Raw genomic sequence first — 21,086 nt, forward strand, 5'->3', positions numbered from 1 at the left:
AATATGATTCAAATAGTTCTGAAGAGGAAAGCATACATGTTTGCAATCGATTAAGTAGAAGTACTTGCGTATTAATTCGAGCCATCAGGACTCCAATGTAGCGTCCCAGAAAATGCACAAGATGGCGCTCAAGCTTCGTTGGAAATTGGCTGATTTGTTTGCTGGGAATTTGTGTCAACTAGTATCAAATAGTAGTCTTGGTGCAACGCACAATGATTCACCATTGTGTTGTTTATGTAGTTTTCCTTCTAATTTTGCCATCAACACGGATCAACACTAAGTTTTCAGACCGAATCTGAACTCTCTGAAGCCATTGTTTTGATTCTGGAGCAAGGCAGTGTGTGACCAATAGTGACATCACAAACAAGGGGGCGGGACTTTCTGAATCCGCCCAGTTCCGAACTCATTATGTGGCAGTTTTGGGACACTTTAACTCATTTTTATTGGTGTATTGCATTTGACTAAAAATATCAGCCTGCGTATTTTGGGTATTTTAGATGCTATAAAACGTTTTTCAGTTCGGAAACAAAAAAATGGTGTCGGTTGTCCTTTAAAGATGGGTCGGCGAAAATTGAGCAAGACCATTGAGTGGCCTTTCTTTGTTTATCGATCGCGTGGCAGCGAGATGCTCCGGTGGCTGTTTATAAGTCAACATAACCCCCACCCCGAAGTAATCGATGGAGCCCACGAGTCATGTTTTAGCCCCCTCGCCGTGTTTTTAACGTCTGATTGCTCACCTCAGTGAGACAAAAATCCGACATGTGCGGGAACGCAGTTTGTCCTGGCGGCCTTCAAAGATACGTCATTAGGTACAGCGAAATGAGCCAACACTAACCGCCATGGCCTGAAATGCTCATTGGAATTTAAAAATCAGACGAATATTAACTCATGAATTGCCATTCATGAATTTCTCCGGGAATTTAAAATATGACGTTGATGGGTTAAAAATGATCGTTCCCTCTGGTTCATGGCTCTCCGCGGTGTTAGAAGATGGTAGTAAATAACGGACGTAGAGCGCCATTCTGGATTCTTTTTATTTTTTCATGCTTGGGTGCTGATAAAGTGCTGGCCACGGCCTCTTGCATTTTTTTTTCTTTACCACTAGGGGCAGCATTTGCCTTTTTTTCCATGTTAGCGCTTTGTTATAGCTTCAGCTGTTGTTAAAGCGCTGTACATGTATAAATCAATATGTATGCATTGCATTGTATTTTGGACAGTCGCCCTTATTTCATGCTCATATAACTCCAGACCTACAATATATAATTTAGGAATGAATTCTTTTTTTCTGATGAAAGAAAAAAGTCTAAGTCATGCTGCATTGAATGTTTATGTAGTCCTATAACTGCGCCGCTTGGATGGAGTTCTATCCATCAGCTAGCTACCTAGCTGACTATCTATTTGCTACCTATTAGATCGCTACCTAGCTGGCTATCCATTTGCTATCTATTAACACATGTAGCTGGCCATTTATTAGCTATAGGGCTATCTAGCTAGTTAGCTAATTATCTAGTTGGCTATCTGTCTAGCTATGTAGCTGGCTATTTATTAGCTATATGGATATCTAGCTAGTTAGCTAACTGTCCAGCTGGCTACCTATTAGCAATCTGTTAGCTAGCTGGCTAGATTTCTAATTATTTCCAGAAGCTCCTGTATTTAGTTTTTCTACTTCTTTCTTTCCTTTCCTCTTCCTTTCATAACTTTGCTGCTGTGTTACTTCCGGGTAGATTGAACACTGGCGCGAATGGCTGTCGCTGCTCACCTGCACAAAAAAAAAAAAAACTTCTGTAAAGTGTCTTTGAGAGCTTTGAAAGGCGCTTAGAAAAAAAATGTGTTATTATTATTATTATTATTGCGCATTCAGTTTGGATTACTTACTATATGAATCTGGGGATGAACAAAATCAGTCATTTTATCTAAAATCCAAAGAACTAAACAAAATATCACTGACACAGTTGTGCTTTATTGCCGTACAGGTACAGTACTTATAAAACATAATAAACATGGAACATCACACACAATCTTTTTTTTTTTATTGCCACAAACACTTGAATGTAATTTAAGATTTGCTGTAAATTATGTACAAATAAAAGTAGAATAAAAATTATATAAACAGTGAAAGACATCGGTGTTGGAGCGCACAACGGGATTGGGGTTTAGAAAATAAATAAGTATGGGATGTAGCACCAAAGATACGTTGGTAAATTTCTGATGCGCCTAAAAAAAATCTTCTGGCAACATTTTGGGTGAAGCAAAAATGTTTTGTGTGTATATGTGAGGCATCTACTGTGTGTGTGTTTGTATGACTAGTCTTGTGAGGACCACTAACATTTTATACCATACGTAGTGAGGACATTTTTGACAAGTGAGGACCTCTTGGCCGGTCCTCACAAGTTTTTTTCATTCTAAAGGCTTCTAGAGTGTCTATATATGCATCTGTGAAAGTTTCAGAGAGGTCCTCACAAATTCACCCAAAATGATTTTTTTGGTGTGTATTTTCATTTCATTTGGATACACACACTTTTTACTCACTGTGTGTGTGTTTATGTGTGTGTGTGTGTGTGCGTGGTTAATGAGAGGAAAAAGTTAAATGATATTTTAACCAAATTCACTACAGGGGTGAGGACTTTGAATGTACCCATTGAGAAACCTCACTCCTGCTGTTATTTCAGTTTCAAGACCACTTTTGATTTCTTTGTTTTTAAAGAAGTGTGAAATGGAGTGACATTTAGTCTTCAAATGGAACACTAGTTCTTCTCTAAACTTGTGGTCCTCACGCCTTATCTGGAGTTATCCGGACCTCACAAAACCGTTGAAACAGGAATGTGTGTGTGTGTGTGTGTGTGTGTGTGTGTGTTTTTGTGTGTGTGTGCGCAGCTTTTTACTGTAGACATATGACGAGTTATGAGACGGCTCGGTGATTCACAGCGTGGATGAGAAGCGCTCGCTCATGTATGTATAATATGTCATCTTTTCAGCGTGTTTTAACAGCTGTTACTTTATCTGCTTGATGTGTGGTGATACAAACGCTGTAATAACAATAACAATCAGAATGCCTGCGTCACCATGGCAACCTCCATAACTGACCTAAATGTTGCTTTCGCGGAAGTGTTTTTCCTTCCATCCACGGGTACGGTTTGGTATGCTGAATCCATCGTTCTTCCTCAGTGGATGACAACTGGGGGGTGTGTGGTTGGGGGGGCGGGGGGGTCAGTGTTTGGTGTTACACATGGCTGCCATTTGTGATTACTGCTCAGTGGTTCATATGTGATTTTTTTTTTTAACTCATTCACTGCCATTCATGAATTGATTCGGGAATTGAAAATATGACGTAGAGCACCATTTCTGAATGTGTTGTTTCTTTTCTTGTTTGGGTGCCAATAAAGTGCTGGCTATGGACTCTGGCAACATAGAGGACAAAAAATAGTCGACTGCCACATCGCTCATTGTGTATCACAAAAAATAGTTCGTATGCCAAGATTAAATTCTCGTAAATTTAATGTTCATAAGCCGAAAAATCCGTTAGCCCAGGCCTTCGTAAGCCAAGGTATCACTGTATATGGAAAAAGTTTGAAAATACACCATTCATTGGGGGTGCGCCTGATACTCCGGTGCGCCTTATACACCGGAAAATACGGTAATCGTCTTTGTTTTGCTCTGGTCCAACCGCTCAAGGAGTCATATGGGGACATCGTCATGATTAAACTCGAAAAAGGGGATGTCGATGTACCAGTAATTAACACTCATCCAGTCGGTCCAACGTGGTGTCTTCTAATGTATCTTCGCAGAGTGCATCACCTACCATGGTACGCAACAGCAATTGATCAGGAAGACAATCAATCAGACGCATTCAAGATAATGAGAAATCAATTTGAGGTATTGGTAGCTAGCGGGTGAAACCATTGCGCCACATCTTCAAAGATCAGGCGGTTGTTTGAGCCACGAGTAGCCAATTTCTAGGGCAATAAAACATTTATAGAAGTTTAAATAGAATAGAAGCTATTTCATTGCCATTGATATTCACAATCTGTAAAACAAACATCTCAGTCATTGCATTGAACCCAAGACATTCTTCCATCACGGCCAGCATCGGTTTCGTTTCTGTGCTTCGTCACCGCTTACTATTTACACAGCAGTTACTTTGGAAACAGACCGAACAGCTGGAGCTATTCGTAAAAAGGGAGGAGGTCAAAATCACCAAAGGATATATATATATATATATAGGGCCGATACTACCAGAAATAATTTAGTTCGCTGAAGAAGCATCTTGGATAAGAAGCGAAACGTCCGACACCTTCAAAGAAGTACAGATGACGGCTGAAGAAACCTGGTCTAGAGTTTGTCCTCAAAGGTCGACGGCGAAAAGAAATGCACCATTGGGGTTAGCCTGCATTGTTGTTCGCATGCTGGCCTCCACGAAGAAATCACTCCGGAAGCCGGAGTGCGTGGAGCGATGGTTGACGTGTAAACTTGAAAAGTGGCTGGGAAGTTCTTCAAGTATGATCAGTAGCACCTTGTTTGTGAGGGTAGACCACTGACCTTTTCCCTCAAACGACAACCATGCCATCTTGTGAAAATAAATATGACTGTACATATCCCTGGGAATCTTGCTGCTTGTCGGCGTCCCACACATTTCTTTCGAGTCACAAAGTGCTTGTTCAGGCGGTTGGGTTCTCCGGTCATCCCGTCCCGGCTCACGGAGAATTCTTCCTGCTGGACCAGAGCATCGTGGCCGGAGATTGAGATGGTGGACGGTGCTTCCAACCCTTGCGCCCCCGGCACTGCGCCTGCCGCCAACGGAGGAGCTCTCGCAGCGTAGTGCCCTCATCTGCGTCGGAAAGGCGTAGCCTCTGGAACGCCTGGATTTGGACAGAGGATCCGGATCATCTCAGTCGCATTCCGACCGACAGGCAGAATAAAGTGGAACGTCTAAAGCAGAACGGCTTGGAATTCAACCATGCATTGTTGATAGAAATCTTGGAATGGGGTGGAGTTTAAAAAATTACGTAAGAGGATATTATTATTTAAAAAAACGAACAAACAAAAACAGGACACTTGTACTGTAAATATGGGTTGATGCAATACAGCTACATAGATCAATATAGATTTCTTTTATTTTACTATGCTTAGAATATCTTGTTATTCTATCCTCCCCCCTATCCCCTTTCAAATTGCTGCTGTGGACTGCAAATTTCCCCATTGTGGGACGAATAAAGGTTTTCTGATTCTGATTATCGATGAAAAGGTTTCTTCAGCCGTCATCTGTACTTCTTTGAAGGTGTTGGACGTTTCGCTTCTTATCCAAGAAACTTCGTCAGCAAACTAAAGTCTTACTGGTAGTTTAGGCCCAAAATATATATCCCTACTGTCCAAACATGGCGGCGCCGGATTCTGCTATGATAGGTCCCTGCTCTCAGGTTGGGGGGAGCAGAGGACTACTCCCTGCAGCTCCACTGATTGTTCCTATTGTTCTGACTAATGACTGGCCTGATTGCCCCACTTCCTCCGGTATCACCTCATCTGTAGTACTCATCCTATGTTACCTAAGCAGACTGTTGTAAGAATGATCCAAATTGAACCTCACCCCACCATATCGGTTAAATGAAGGATTTAGCTGTTTTATGAAAATCGCTTCTTTTACTCCCCTTTCAAATCATCTATTTTCTTTCGCTAAGATTTTAACCTAATTGTCGATGGACCACTCCTGTACGACTGAGAGACACAGACATTCTGATTATTATAAATTTCTAATATTTTGGTTTCGCTCAAATTGAGAGGTTGTCGACTTTAATATTGCAGACCGCCGCCATGTTTCATCGGAAGAAAATGTCCCAGTCCGAACTATTGGCTGGTGCAACAGCTTCAGCGGGGATTATGTCTGTATCTAAAATCCTGAACATGAGAGCGATAGAGCAAGAGAGAGCGAGAGAGAGAGAGAGAGAGAGAGCATTTGATTCAGGCCAGCATGCCTCCGAGTTCATGTCCCTGTTTAACCTAAAAAGTCGAGGTCATTCCGCACGCAGTGTGGTCAAGTTGTTCCACTCCACATTAGGAAAACAAGGATTTGTGTGGACTTTCTGACACAGAAGGATCCTTCCGTTGAAACCGAGGTGGGCCATCAGACACAGGTCACCAAAGGGTCATGACCAAGGTTGCATTGTGAAATGTATCGTGAAATTTCCTCATCGTGGGACTATTAAAGATAACCGACGCCTACGAACAAGTTGTGTCCGTAATTTGTAAAATCACTTCAAATGACTTCTACTGAGCGTATTTTACAAAGATTCCACCGCATATAGCTGTATTTTACGTTTTAAGACTCACGCTGAATATTCAGGAAGTCTTGTTTTCGAGTTGGTGACGATTCCTGACGTGACGTCACTAAAGGAACTGACCGAGAAAGTGACACACAATGCATTTTGGGTACTTTGTTTGGTCTGAAAACTTCGTGTTGATCCGTGTTGATGGCGAAATTAGAAGGAAAAAACATAAATAATGCCATGGTGAATCGTTGTGTGTTGCACCAAGACTACTATTTGATACTAGTTGACACAAATTTGCAGCAGACAAATCAGCCCATTTCCAACGGAGCTTGGGCGCCATCTTGTGCGTTTTCTGGGCGCTACATTGAAGTCCTTCCACCTCAAAATGAGACGGAAGGACTTCTTTAATCGATTGCAAACATGTATGCTTTCCTTTTCAGAACTATTTGAATCATATTCATAACTGAATGAGTAACAAGAAAGCTTCTTCTCCGAATCTGAAGCCATTATTTTGATTCTAGAGTAAGGCGAAGACGTCCTGGCGTGACGTCACGAACAAGGGGGCGGGACCTTCTGAAACTCGGCATTTCCGAGGTCATTTTGAAGTAGTTTTGGGACACTTTAACTCATTTCTATTGGTGTTTTGCATTTGAATAAAAATATCATACTGCGTGTTTTGGGTATTTTAGATGCTATAAAAAAATTTCTGATGTCAGTTAGGAAAAAAAATGGTGTCGGTTATCCTTTAAAGGCTTTCTGAATGTATTTTTTTTTTTTAAACAACACCCACTTTGTCTCCACTAATTAATTTCTTAATGACAAGCAACACATACAAATGCCTGATTGAAAACACATGAAATGAAGGACACAGACAAGCAGGAGCCTGACTTGTTCTGGAATCAGATGCTAGCGATAAGAAGAGATCCGTTTCCAGAAGAGTTTGAATGGAAAGAAAATTCCGACGTGACCCAAAAAAAAAAAAAAATACCGTGATACCTTGGCTTACGAACCTAATTGGTTCCCAGACAGAGTGTGTAAGGCGAAAAGTGTGTATCCCAAAAATTAATTTCCCATAGGAAACCATTAAGATAAGAATAATCCGTTCCCAGGTCCCCATAAAACATACTTTTCTTTTTAATTTTCTAAGCCTTAAAACTACACAAAATATACCTTATTTTATGTATGACAAATGCGCTTTGGTATTATAATTAAAGAAATAAATTGTACTATATAATAAAGTCGTTTTGTTTACCTTTGTTATGGCGTTGATGGCTTGATGGAATGGAGTGGCCGCTTTCATCAGCATTAAACACTTGATGAGGAACGTAGCCTTCTTCTTTCACCATCTTGAGAAATGATCCCTTGTAAGTGCTTTCTCTGCCATAATTTTATCTAGTTCCTCATCAATTGTGTTCTGTTTAGCTGGGTTGATAGCTTTTTGCATCAAGTGTACAGATGGCTTGTGCGGTTTATTTGCGGAGCTTGATTGATGGGATATTTTAACCTTGCAGTCTACACTCCGCCTTTGAACTCTCAAAGTTAAAACAAGTCCAAATTTCACTGTTTTCTATCCATTTTGTCACTCTCTCTGTCGTCTGCCTGTCTCTTTAATGTTTAAACTACCTCCCCTCACTGCCGCGTTCTTGACCAATCACGTGGCTTTAACCGAAGACTGGGGGCGGGGAATAGATGACAAAAACAGTCGGCTGCCATTTTGTTGTTAGGAGAATGGGCTGAGCTCGTTCGCGAACGACACATCACTCATTGTGGCGCTCCGTGTGTATCCCGAAAAATAGTTTGTATGCCAAGGTAAAATTTTCATAAATTTAACCTTCATAAACTGAAAAGTTCATAAGCCAAGTGGTTCATAAACCGAGGTATCATTGTAATTCAAAGAAGCTGAGATGATTGATGAACTAATCTAACAACAAAGATGAGATTTCCATTAAGACTTTCAACAAGTCACAATGAGGTTGTTGGAAGCATCGTCACAGAATACATTTCCGGATGGACTCACCACATCCTCTACAAGTGGACTGCGGCTTCCAGTAAATTCCCAATCCCTGCCCAATCCCCACCCCACCCCTAACACCCTCGTCGATTAGAGGGCGGCCCCGGCTCCAAATGGAGAAAAATTGAGATGGCCCCTCTGGAAGATAAAGAATAAAATGATAGTCTCGCGGTCATTGACTAAACATATCAGGACATATCGACAAAATTATCATTGATCCCGAAAGCGCTCATCAAGGGCTTTAAAAGGACGTGTGACTCGATGGGGTTTGTCGCACATTGATTTTTCGATCTCATTGATGGTGAAATCGGATTTTAGGCTCCGCCCCCAGGAGGATTTCACTAAGCGCAGAGTCCATGTGATACAAATGGTGGCCCGGTTGTGAAGGACAAATCAGCCCATTTCCAACGGAGCTTGGGCGCCATCTTGTGTGTTTTCTGGGACACTACATTGGAGTCCTGATGACTCGAATTGATACGCAAGTACTTCTTTAATCGATTGCAAAAATTTATGCTTTCCTCTTCGGAACTATTTGAATCATATTCATAACTGAATGAGTAAGAAGAAAGCATCTTCTCCGAATCTGAAGCCATTGTTTTGATTTCAGAGCAAGGCGTGACGTCACGAACAAGGGGGCGGGACCTTCTGAAACTCGCAATTTCCGGGGTCATTTTGAAGTAGTTTTGGGACACTAACTCATTTTTATTGGTGTTTTGCATTTGACCTTAAATATCAAACTGCGTGTTTTGAGTATTTTAAATGCTATAAAACGTTTTTCTGATGTCAGTTAGGAAACAAAAAAATGGTGTCGGTTGACCTTTAACGTGGCAATACTCCAGGATTGTTTTGATGTACCAGTGTTAATTATATGAGTGTAAATAAACCCTAAACGCTTCATTTAACTCATTTGCTGCCATTCCCAAATTTATTCGGGAATTGAAAAGTGTCACGGGAGCGCCATTCCCGAATTTGTTCAGGTTTTGTTTTTTCGTGCGGGGGATGCCGATAAAGCGCTGGTCAGAGCCTCTGGCAATGTTTTTCACTTGCTCGAGGGGGCAGCATTTGCCCTTTGTGTCCATGAATAAGAATAAGAATAAGAATAAGAATAAAAATAAGAATAAAAATAAGAATAATATTTTTTTGACCTTCCAAAAATTATTTTGAATATTTTCCAACTAATAATAATAATATAATAATAATAATAATAATAATAATAATAATAATAATAATAATAATAATAATAATAATAATCATACATTTCACTTATAAACGCATTTCAAAACTCTCAAGGTCACTTTAGAGTCACAGGTTTTTCTGAGGGTGAGCAGCGGCAGCCACACGCGCCAGCGTTCACTCAAACCGGAAGTAACTCAAATAGATAGAAAGCTAGCGCTTTGTTACAGCTTCAGCTGTTGTTAAAGCGCTATACAAATCAATATGCATGTATTGTATTTTGTATAGCCACCCCCATTTCAAGATCAGATAACTTCAGCCCCATATAACTTAGGAATTAACTCTTTTTGATGAAAGAAGACAGTTTAAGCTTTCTTACACTGAATTGAAAAGTTATGTAGTCTTAAAACTCAATATTCTGTGGGTCCTGCAATTTGAGTGAAAATGACAAAAACCCTGGCACTGGAGGCAACACATTTTTGCACATCTTCTGGCAGTGAATGAGATAATTATTCAGGCTATTTATGGACATTTAATCTATGTATCTAGGTGGCACTTCCAAGGCTCATGTTGCCAATTTTCATTCTGCTTCGTTTTCGGGTGCGCTATCAAACCCACGTATAAAGCCGGCATGTGTTTGTGTGTGTTTAGGGGCATCTGAGTGTGTGCTGAGGACTTTAAACTCAATCCTGCAACCAAACACCGGAGTGCGGAGGCATCAAGAGCTTGCACGTCGCGGGTGGCATATGTTACCCCACGGAGGCCACTTTGCTCAAATTGTAAACAAAAAACGGTGGGGGAGGGGAATCTCTAAAGACATTTCAACCGCTCGCATGAATGTGAAAATACAGCATCGCTTGGAAATTGTGTTACATTAAATCACTTGAGTCTATCGGGTTAGTAAAAGATGACTGAATAAATACTAGAAGCCGATGTGCGTGAGTGTCTTACCTGTGTATGGTGGCTATCCATGTGCCTGTGCAGAGAGGATGTGGACACGTTTGACTTGACGTGACTCTCGTCCTCCATTGAACCTGAGCACACAATTAAATAAGGCGTCCTGAATAACAAAACATTTTTAGCAGTTGTAATTAGCGTGTAATGATGAGCGATTTAAAGGACAACCGACACGACTTTTTTGTTTCCTAACTGACATCAGACAAACGTTTTATAGTATCTAAAATACCCAAAACATGCAGGATGATATTTTTAGTAAAATGCAAAACACCAATAAAAATGAAGACGTCAATAAAGACGTCAAGATGTCTTGCCTTGCTCGAGAATCTAAACAATGGCTACAGATTCGGAGAAGATGCTTTTTTTTACTCATCCATTTATGAATATGATTCAAATAGTTCTGAAGTGGAAAGCATAAATGTTTGCAATCGATTAAAGAAGTTTTCCGGGTCATTTTGAGGCATCTGGACAGAAATGTAGCACCCAGAAAATGCAGAAGATGGCTCCAAAGCTCCGTTGGAAATGGGCTGATTTGTCTGCTTGGAATTTGTGTCAACTAGTATCAAATAGTAGTCTTGGTGCAACACACAACGATTCAGAATCGCATTATTTATGTGTTTTCCTTCTAATTTTGCCATCAACACGGATCAACACGACGTTTTCAGACCAAACAAAGTACCCAAAATGCATCATGTGTCGCTTCCTCGGTCAGGGGCGTTCCTTCCGTGACGTCAAGAAACGTCACCAACTCAAAATAAAGACTTCCTGAATATTCAGTGCGTGTCTTAAAACGTAAAATAGAGCTATATGCGGGGGAATCTTTGTAAAATACGCTCAGTAGAAGTCATTTGAAGTGATTTTACAAATTATGGACACACTTTGTCCGGAGGCATCGGTTGTCCTTTAAGGATTTTATTTGATGACGCTACAGCCTGGAAAACGATCAACTCGGGCAACGTAGGCAGAGTGCTAGCAGTCAGCGTATGACTTGAAATCCAAAAGAGGTCCACCTACCATTGGAGATCTGGTTGCCATTCTCGATCGGGGCGTGGCTTGGCGAGTGAACGGAATGATTGTTGGCGTTCTTATCCTGTAGCTGCAGTGATGGCGATGATGGGGCGGAGCCACACTCTGCGTTGCTAGGTAAATTGATGTTGGAGTTGAAACCTGGGAAGAACACACCCACACAAATAGATCCGGATTTGCCTTTGTGGATTAAAGCAGATTTCTTAACTCTGCCAAGTATTGTGATTTGTTAGGTAGCGGGATTATACAAAAATAGCTCATCTAAACAAAAATAAATAAACAAAAAATCAACTACTAGCCTAGGTAAACCACAACGAAAAACCACATCCTGAACGAGGAGGCTATTTTAAAGTCATGGCCAGGAGACAAATGTTAGGAAGGGGATTGAGAAATGGACAACAGCAGCAAAGTGGAGAATGTGGAGTATGCAGTGTTCAGAGTGAAAGAGCAACAACAAGGGTAGGCTAACATTAGCACGTGTTTATCTGTCGTTTCTGGTCGTGCGTCCCGCAGTGTTACAATGGCGCTGCGACGACGAGTCTGCATGACAACAGTGGTTTACGTCACCCGAATGCGATTGAAACCTGGCTAAACACGACTACTAGAAATAGCATCTTGTCCTTCCAGTGGAGATGTCGTATCCCGTGTTGGGTTGCAAAAAAAATGATCAAAAGGTTACGTAAATCTTTATCCAAAGTGTAAGATGAGTTAATACGGCATACTAAACGGCACGGTGGTATGTCAGGAATGAGTTTTGGAGGTTAATACAGTGTTACCTTGGCTTACGAACTTAATTGTTTTCCAGACAGTGTGTAAGGCGAAAAGTGTGTATCCCAAAAAATAATTTACCATAGGAAACCATTAAAATGAGAATAATCCGTTCCCAGGTCCCCATAAAACATAATTTTCTACTTCCTTCATCGATGTGTCTATCTGTGCCTGCACCTAAATATAAACACGCCACCGGTGGTCCCAGTGGGCCGGCACAAGTAGAACAAGCAAAGCCGTCTTATACGTGAGAAGAGATGAGTCATGTCAGAATGACAATGATACGACAATGAGGAGTTGGCGTTGTGTTCAATTCCTGGCATTGAATCGCGACTGCTGGCGCGAGGGGGTAAGAGTGTGGGGACGAGGGGGGTGGAAGTCTTATGACCGTGATTCCCGTCAGCCTGCCAAGACCACCTGCCCTCTCCCACTGGCATTCCGGAAGTGCGCTCATTCCCTGAGGATGAGGGAGGCAGCTGCTCTTCACAGAGATGTCTAGGATTGCGACTGTAACCTCTGGCCCCGCCCCCGGCGTCAGGTATCACACTGAGCCGCTTAACGGCCGAGAGGGAACGGAAGTGGAGCATCCTGTTAAGCCCGTTGGCATCCCGCCCCTCTCAGATCTAAGTGGGCCGCTTTGCTCGGCCTCCTCAAAATAACAGCGAGGTTGCGATCCCCGCCACCTGCCCCCCTGAAGTGCCAGCTTCCCCCGTCACAAACTCAGTTTCCATCACGCCAGCACCGTGCCTGCGTAGGAGGCGCGTGCTCAGCTGTGGAAAAAAAAAAAGGGCCCGGAACGTCACGTCGGGCGAATGTGTCGGCGCCGGCGCTCCCGTTCCGACTCTTATAAGGCCTTCAGCCTCTTGCTCCCTGAACTCGTTATGGCGCCATGACAGCGGCAACCCCTTGGTAAGCAAATACACCAGCCTCGTGACGGCGGCAACGGCGTCACGCACTTTCGCTCATGTGCAGTTCTTCTTAGATGACTGCTGAGGGTTTCCCGGTGCGCCGAGTTCTGCCCGTCATAGTGGCTTCTGTAGAACATGAGTGAGCTGCTAAATATTTGATAGGCATCCTCATCATTCCGCCGCTCATCCATTATTAACGGCGCCACAACTAATACTCCTCCAGGAAACAGCCACTTAGGTGAAAATAGCATGAGAAGACAGTTTCCTCCCTTGGCTGGAGTTTTTCTCTTCAGCCCTGAGAATTAAATTGAATCCAAAGCCCATCCCAGGATATCCGCTGTCCCGATATGCAGGGAAAATGGTCGAGGAAACAATTGTAAATGGAAAACCTGTTTGACATTAATGGCAGAGTTTGGGAAATTAGTAGGAGTGTGACTCACTCCATGTAAAGACGATGTGATACTCATTTTTTTTAATTACAGTGATACCTTGGCTTATGAACTTAATTGGTTCCCAGACAGAGTGTGTAAGGCAAAAAGTGTGTATCCCACAAATTAATTTCCCATAGGAAACAATTAAAATGAGAATAATCCGTTCCCAGGTCCTCATAAAACTTAATTTTCTACTTTCTAATTTTCTAAGCCTTAAAACGACACAAAATATACCTTATTTTATGTATAATAAATGTGCTATGGTCTTAATTTTAAAGAAATAAATTGTACTGTACAATAAAGGCATTTTATTTACCTTTGCGATGGTTGATGGATGGCTTGATGGAATGGAATGGCCGGTTTCTTCAGCATTAAACACTTGATGAGGAACGTAGCCTTCTTCTTTCAACATCTTGAGGAATGATCCCTTGTAGGTGCTTTCTCTGCGATAATTTTACCTAGTTCCTCGTCAATAGTGTTCCGTTTAGCTGGGTTGATAGCTTTTTGCATCAAGTGTACAGATGGGTTGTGCTATTTGTGGAGCCTGATTGATGGAAATTTTAACCTTGTAGTCTACACTGCATTTGAACTATCAAAGTTAAAACGAGTCCAAATTTCACTGTTTTATATCCATTTTCCAAGTCTCTCTCTGTCGTCTGCCCGTCTCTTTAATGTTTAAACCACCTCCCCTCACTGCTGCGTTCTTGACCAATCACGTGGCTTTAACCAAAGACTGGGGGCGGGGAAGAGAGGACAAAAACAGTCGGCTGCCATGTTCTTTTTTGGAGAATGGCCTCACTCTCTCTCTGTCTGTAAACCCCCCACACCCTCACTGCTGCGTTCTTGACCAATCACGTGGCTTTAACCAAAGACTGGGGGCGGGGAATAGAGGACAAAAAGTGTCTGTTGCCATTTTTTGTTCGAACGGGCTCGTTCGCGAACGACACATCACTCATTGTGGCAGCTCCGTGTGTATCCCGAAAAATAGTTTGTATGCCAAGGTAAAATTTTCATAAATTTGACGTTCGTAAACCAAAAAGTTCGTAAGGCAAGGGGTTGGTAAACGGAGGTATCACTGTACTTACATCATGTACGCATATAAACTGTCGACAAAATAATCAGCCATCTTTTGCTTTTTACATTTTTGTCCATTTTCATGTTAAAATATGGCGTAAATGGTCCCGTGGGCAGCGATAATTACAGTCCTATTCTATTCAGTTTATGGGCGTTTAATTGGACTGTTTTCTCCATCTAATTAACTTTCAGTACGTTAGCATTATCATTAGCGCTTCGGGTCAATGACAAAATGAACCGGTGATAAGAGTAAATGCGATGATCCACGGACGGCACCACAATCTCAAGAAAAAATGGACAACAGTCACAAATTACTCCAATAAAACCAAATATTGCTCATGCACTGCAGCGGCAGGAGGGATGAAATGCGTCGCAGCTAGCAGCTAACGACAACAAGGTCGACGATAGCTCTTACACATTATCCGTGCTTACCGCATGGATGTCGATCTTGTTTGTTTTCCCCGTGAGAAGGGTGGGTTTACATTTTAGGGGGTGTGACGAATCAACGACGAGCACATTGTTGACAATTATTACATGTTGTGAAAATATGTTTTGCCCCATTTTAGCATAAAGGTCAGCCTTTCCATCGGCATCCTCGGTTTCTACACGTTAGAAATTACTACTTGCATTATGTAACGCCGCATGGCAAGATAATCCCGCTCGCTCATTTGCTATCATTATCCATCTACAGTCACTAAAGGGCACCGCAGCTGTATTCTCGGGGAAATGGAGTCTCACAAATGTGACAAATAGGATGGCTTGTGACAACACTCCCCAATATAAATAAAAAATAAAAAAATGGAGTTCAGAGAAATGAAACACCTACGGTGAAAAACAGAGGAAATGACTTATCTCTTGCGCCACACTACAGTGTAGCAGGTATCATCAGGGTGCACCTAATAAATCAACCCCAGACTTGGATCAGTAAGTTGTAACAGTAAATACAACACAAGATGGACTCGCACAGAAGCAGGCTGAGTGGGAAAAACAGTGATACCTTGGCTTACAAACTTAATTGGTTCCCAGACAGAATGTGTAAGGCGAAAAGTGTCGATCAATTGAATGGAATTTTTTTTTCTTTGTCTCGAGGGATGTGGTGTGGTGGGTGTTATACCAGTAATAACACAATAATTAGCATTATTTTCTCACAAGCATAAAAAGAAAAGGACCATTATAAAACACAACAATGGCGTCTTACTGCTGTGAGTGTGTGTCATTTATAGGACAACCGACACCATTTTTGTTTCCTAACTGACATCAGAAAAACGTTTTATAGCATCTAAAATACCCAACACACGCAGGCTGATATTTTTCTTCAAATGAAAAACACCAATAAAAATGACCTAAAGTGTCCAAAAACTACTTCAAAATGAAACCGGAAATTGCCAGTTTCAGAAGGTCCCGCCCCCTTGTTCGTGACGTCACGCCACGTCATGTCTTGCCTTGCTTAAGAAGCAAAACAATGGCTTCAGATTCAAAGAAGATGCTTTCTTGTTACTCATCCAGTTATGAATATGATTCAAATACAGTAAAGTCTTGTTATATCGATATTCTCGGGAGTCTGAAAAAATATTGATATAACCGGACTATCGATATATCCGATCCTGCGGGCATGTAATTTTCTCCTTGAGTTCATAGAAATAGTATCGTAATAAGCAGTACTATCGATATAACGAGACTTTACTGTAGTTCTGAAGAAGAAAGCATACATGTTTGCAATCGATTAAAGAAGTTATTCCATGTCATTTTGAGGCACCTGGACTGAAATGTAGCATCTCAGAAAATGCACAAGATGGCGCCCAAGCTCCGTTGGATAAGGGCTGATTTGTCTGCTGGGAATTTGTGTCAGCTCGTATCAAATAGTAGTCTTGGTGCAACACACAACGATCACCATCGCGTTATTCATGTGTTTTCCTTCTAATTTCGCCATCAACACGGATCAACACGAAGTTTTCAGACCAAACAAAGTACCCAAAAATGCATTGTGTGTCGCTTTCTTGGTCAGTGACAATACCTACCGTGACGTCACTCAAAAACAAGACTTCCTGAATATTCAGCGCAAGTCTTAAAACGGAAAATATAGCTATGTGCGGTGGAATCTTTGTAAAATACTCTCAGTAGAAGTCATTTGAAGTGATTTTATAAATTATGGACACAACTTGTCCGGGGCGTCGGTTGTCCTTTAAATTTGCGTGTACTGGAGTAACAAACCTCCGTCTCGCATCTTGCGTCCCGTTGAGGACTTCCTTAGAAGGCTGCGTCCCGTGCTGAACAAGGTGCTGAGCTCATCCAGGGGACTGGTAAGAGGTCTTCCGTTTGCTGGGTTGAACAACAAGGGCGAGGAGGAGCAGGAATGAGCTCTTCGAGGTTCTGGTCGGGACATCTTCCCCGGGGAGTAAGGGGGCGGTTTCCCCAGTGGCTCCACACTTGGTCTTTGTGATGTTAAGGGTTTGGAGGAGTCCGACTGGGTTCCAGTGACGGAAGCGGTCCGCGCCAGCGCATGGAAGTTGGCCTCAGGTGGGAAAGGGAAGTGGGAAGGTGGTCTGTATGGAGGAGGTGGACCGCTTGTGGTCGAAAGAGGAAGTGGGGGAGTTAAAGGAGGGGTAGCCTTCTTCTCTGGCATTAGGACGGTGAGGCTCGGGGAGGAGTCTGCCCTCTGCCGTACATATTGAGGTGACAGTGGACTGTCTGGACCCGCAGAGTAGTTGAGATTGGTCTCAAAGACCGGCAGCTTCTTAACCTCTAAAGGAGTGAGGGGTGACTCATCTGAAGCAGGGGAGCAGGTGACAGGGGACGGCGGGAACACCAGGAGAGGTGGTCGATGCGGGAGCAAGTTGGGAAAGGGAGCCGGAATGTCACAGGTGCCATCTTTTCCATGCTGAATCCTGGGCGCACAAACAACCGTCGTAGTTTGTGGATAAGCAATGTCCAAAGCTGCCATCACCTTTGACGTCACCCGCTTACACTCTTCACTCTGTGGGCGGCGCATGCTGGATGGAACAAGGCTGAGGCTGACAACATCCAGCTGGGTTGGTTTGGCTGCAACGGCAGGTGGAGGCGCAGCCTCATCAGGAGGGAAGAAGGTCATTTCCTCGTAGACGGCCTCTGACTCCGTTTCTTCTGGACTGTCGGTTGGCTCTTGGAGGCTCCCACTACGGGGTTGAGAGCCAACCATCTCAATGTAGATGTCCTCTTCATCCTGGTCTTGATAGAGACTCAGCGCTAAGCCCTGCGTTGCATCCAAGGAGGCCGCTTTCTGCATCTTGGCGCCCATGCGCGACAGAAGCGCTGTCTTGACATCGGCAGGACGCAGCTGGTGCAGGAGAGGTGCCACGGCATTGATCTCCTCGTACGAGCCTGTCAGCTTGGTGTTGGGACTGCGTTTTGGTTTGGGCGGTGGGACCTTTCTCATGGTCGTGTAGTCATCGCTGTGGGGGCGGGGCTTAGACCCTGAGGAAACATTGAGAACGTTCAAATAATGGACACCAGCGTTCTGAGCAACTATCCGTATTATCATACCTGTCAACTTGTATGTTTTTGCCGTACAATGTTTATTATGCTTTTTAAGACGTGTACGACGTACAAGAAAATCTATATGGAAAAAATGCACATTTGTCAATTATGGGTACACCGACTATCACGAATTTTTATTATATATTATTTTATTATATATTATATATTTTTGGACATTTCTGGCAGTGAATGAGTTAAATTGCTTCAGAGTTTACAAAACTGAGACCACAACATGGAGTGCCCACACAGCATGAAAATCCCCATTGCCTAACGGTCCCGTTTTTTAAATTTGAGCAATACATTGAATTGGGCATGTTGAAAATGGAACGAGCAAATGATACACACACACGAGCAACCATCTGTCAAGACTTGTGAAACCAAGCGCATGTACCTGCGGGATCTGTCGGGGACAGCTGCGATTTGGGGGGACTCCCAGCTGGCAAGGCGTAGCCTTCTGGAGTGGCACTCTCTTTGACCGCCATCACCAAGCCAGCACTAACCACTTCATACGACGCACTCAGGCGCGTGTTGGGGTCCCTTTTTGGTTTTGGGGGAGGTTGCTTACGAGGTGAGGAAGCAACGCAACTGCTGGTAACGTCCGCGTTGGTTTGAGCGATGTGCTGCAGCACCGGTTTGACGGCCGGGCTGGTGGTGGAATGCGTTGGACTCTTGATCGCCAAGGGGATGGGCACCGAGCTGGATCGAAAGTGCCGAATGAATCTGCTTCCCCCATTCCCAGCAACATTGTGGACTTTTCCAACTTTCTCCACAACCCTACATACGAAAAACAACCATGATATCATCAATATTGTGTTTGAATTGTTCAATTCTATACATATATTCTTGCAGATCGCCAACCCTTTAATTTTTTTAATTACATTATAATATACAGTAAAGTCTCGTTATATCGATATCGGATATATCGATAGTCCCGGTTATATCGATACTATTTCTATGCACGCACGGAGAAAATTACATGCAAACAGGGTCGGATATATCGATAGTCCCGGTTATATCGATATTTTTTCGGACTCCCTTGAATATCGATATAACGAGACTTTACTGTATATGTGTCAGAGATGTTCGATCGGACACTGCGGATGAAGGCTCGGACCCAGAAAGAGATGCAGCCATTCATGACAGACGCCTGAATTCTGCAGCCCTCTGCCAAGCTATTTATTGAGAGTATATGCAAATTAAAGTGATACATTAGTAAAAGGTAGTTTTCTTGATTAGAATACCACACCTCTTGAGTTCTAAGCACGAACAGCTGTAAGCAACAAAACATTGTCTTTTCCATGAACTGATGAATTTGTAACCTGGCTTATGAGCTCTTCTTGTGAAAGAGTTTCAAGTCGTAAATTACTCCTGTGATAAGGAGTTTCCCAAATCCTAAATTCTGTCCAAGGCCAGATCTCCTAGATGAAGATGACAGCTTAAAAAGCTGTGTCTGTTGACCTCAGATTGACCCCAGGTTGTCTGTGCTTCAATTGTGTATTCGAGTCACACATGTTGACTAAGCATATAACAGCATGACACTTTTAAATATGCTAACTTCTTATTCTCCATCAATATGTTAGAAAAAATATCAGAACTAATCTAAATTGACAAAAGGCCATTTTTGTATCGATATAAATAAAAACAAATTTTGTGTTGTCTTCTTGAGGCATCGATGCGAAAGCCTTTCATGTGAGCGCAGCTTTACAACCACACATCAACTGTCACGCCGCAAATACGAGCTAAGGAGGCCAATTGGAGGATAAAGAGACAGGAGATTACGCTTTAGATCTAATCTCCCGACAGTAATTTGATCATATCCAGTTTGATATTTCCTACGCTAATCTCAGTCAACCATCTGTCCGTCCTATGATTGCATGCAGAGGGTGAGGGGCGGGCAGGAAACAATTTGCCTAAGTGATGGCAGATTGGAATTTTAAATACTTGTGGAGAAATTAAGTTGGTTTCATTAAATTTCAATAAAATTCTTCTTAGGAAACGTTATATTTGTCTCTTTTACCCACTCTCTAAAAAAATGTGTGTGTGTGTTTGTATGACTAGTCTTGTGAGGACCACTAATATTTTATACCATACGTAGTGAGGAAATTTTTGACAAGTGAGGACCTTTTGGCCGGTCCTCACAAGTTTTTCATTCTAAAGGCTTATAGAGGGTCTATATATGCATCTGTTAAAGTTTCAGAGAGGTCCTCACAAATCCACCCAAAATTATTTTTTGGAGTGTATTTCCATTTCCCTTGGATACGCACACTTTTTACTTACTGTGTGTGTTTATGTGTGTGTGTTTATGTGTGTGAGTGTTTAATGAGAGGAAAAAGTTCATACCAGAAAAAGTAAAACGATATTTTAACCAAATTCACAACAGTGGTGAGGACTTTGAATGTACCCATTCAGAAACTTCACTCCTGCTGTTATTTCAATTTCAAGTCGACTTTTTATTTATTTGTTTTTAAAGAAGTTGAAGTGGGAAATGGGGTGACATTTAGTGTTCAAATGTAACACTAGTTATTCTCTAAACTTATCAGCAACGGTGGTCCTCCTTATCCGGACTTAACCGGACCTCACAAAACAATTGAAACAGGTATGTGTTTGTGTGTGTGTGTGTGTGTGTGTGTGTGTGTGTGTGTGTGTGTGTGTGTGTGTGTGTGTGTGGGTGTGTGCGTGTGCGCGCGCGTGTGTGTTTGTGTGCGCCAGGCAGCAGATGTTACATGCACAAGGACACTTTGCACAAGGACACTTGAAAGTCAGGAGGATCTTATTCAACAATAAATTAGTATCTAAAATGGTGGAAATGTTGCTGATACAGTTCTTATATCAGAGCTCATGAGATTATGCAGGTGTACCAACTGTTGCGGCTTTCGGGTGGAAGTGTAGATTTGGAAATGTAGCTTCAATTTGCATCCATAAAATCCTTAAGAATTTGAATAATGGGTTGCAAGGTTTGAACAAA

At 42.4% G+C, this 21,086-nt stretch overlaps 1 protein-coding gene across 5 annotated transcripts in view; it reads right to left on the bottom strand.

Annotated features, from left to right (window-relative positions):
* Window positions 1-2,547: 2,547 nt before the first annotated feature.
* Window positions 2,548-21,086, bottom strand: part of myo16 (myosin XVI) — a 101,981-nt gene continuing 83,442 nt past the window's right edge. For 4 of the 5 annotated variants that reach the window (XM_089002779.1, XM_089002780.1, XM_089002781.1 and 1 more), the window contains 5 exons: window positions 18,513-18,895; window positions 16,820-18,058; window positions 11,416-11,568; window positions 10,396-10,478; window positions 2,548-4,856 (listed from right to left, as the gene is read on the bottom strand). In XM_089002779.1, coding sequence (XP_088858905.1) covers window positions 4,692-4,856; window positions 10,396-10,478; window positions 11,416-11,568; window positions 16,820-18,058; window positions 18,513-18,895 — 2,023 coding nt within the window. In that variant the 3' untranslated portion in view covers window positions 2,548-4,691. Of the gene's footprint in view, window positions 4,857-8,277; window positions 8,410-10,395; window positions 10,479-11,415; window positions 11,569-16,819; window positions 18,059-18,512; window positions 18,896-21,086 lie in introns of all 5 variants that reach the window. The other variant, XR_016115799.1, reaches the window with a different exon arrangement.

This window comes from Hippocampus bargibanti, linkage group LG08 (assembly GCF_051943395.1).
Source record: "Hippocampus bargibanti isolate YZ-2025 linkage group LG08, ASM5194339v1, whole genome shotgun sequence".
Classification (NCBI taxonomy): domain Eukaryota; kingdom Metazoa; phylum Chordata; class Actinopteri; order Syngnathiformes; family Syngnathidae; genus Hippocampus; species Hippocampus bargibanti.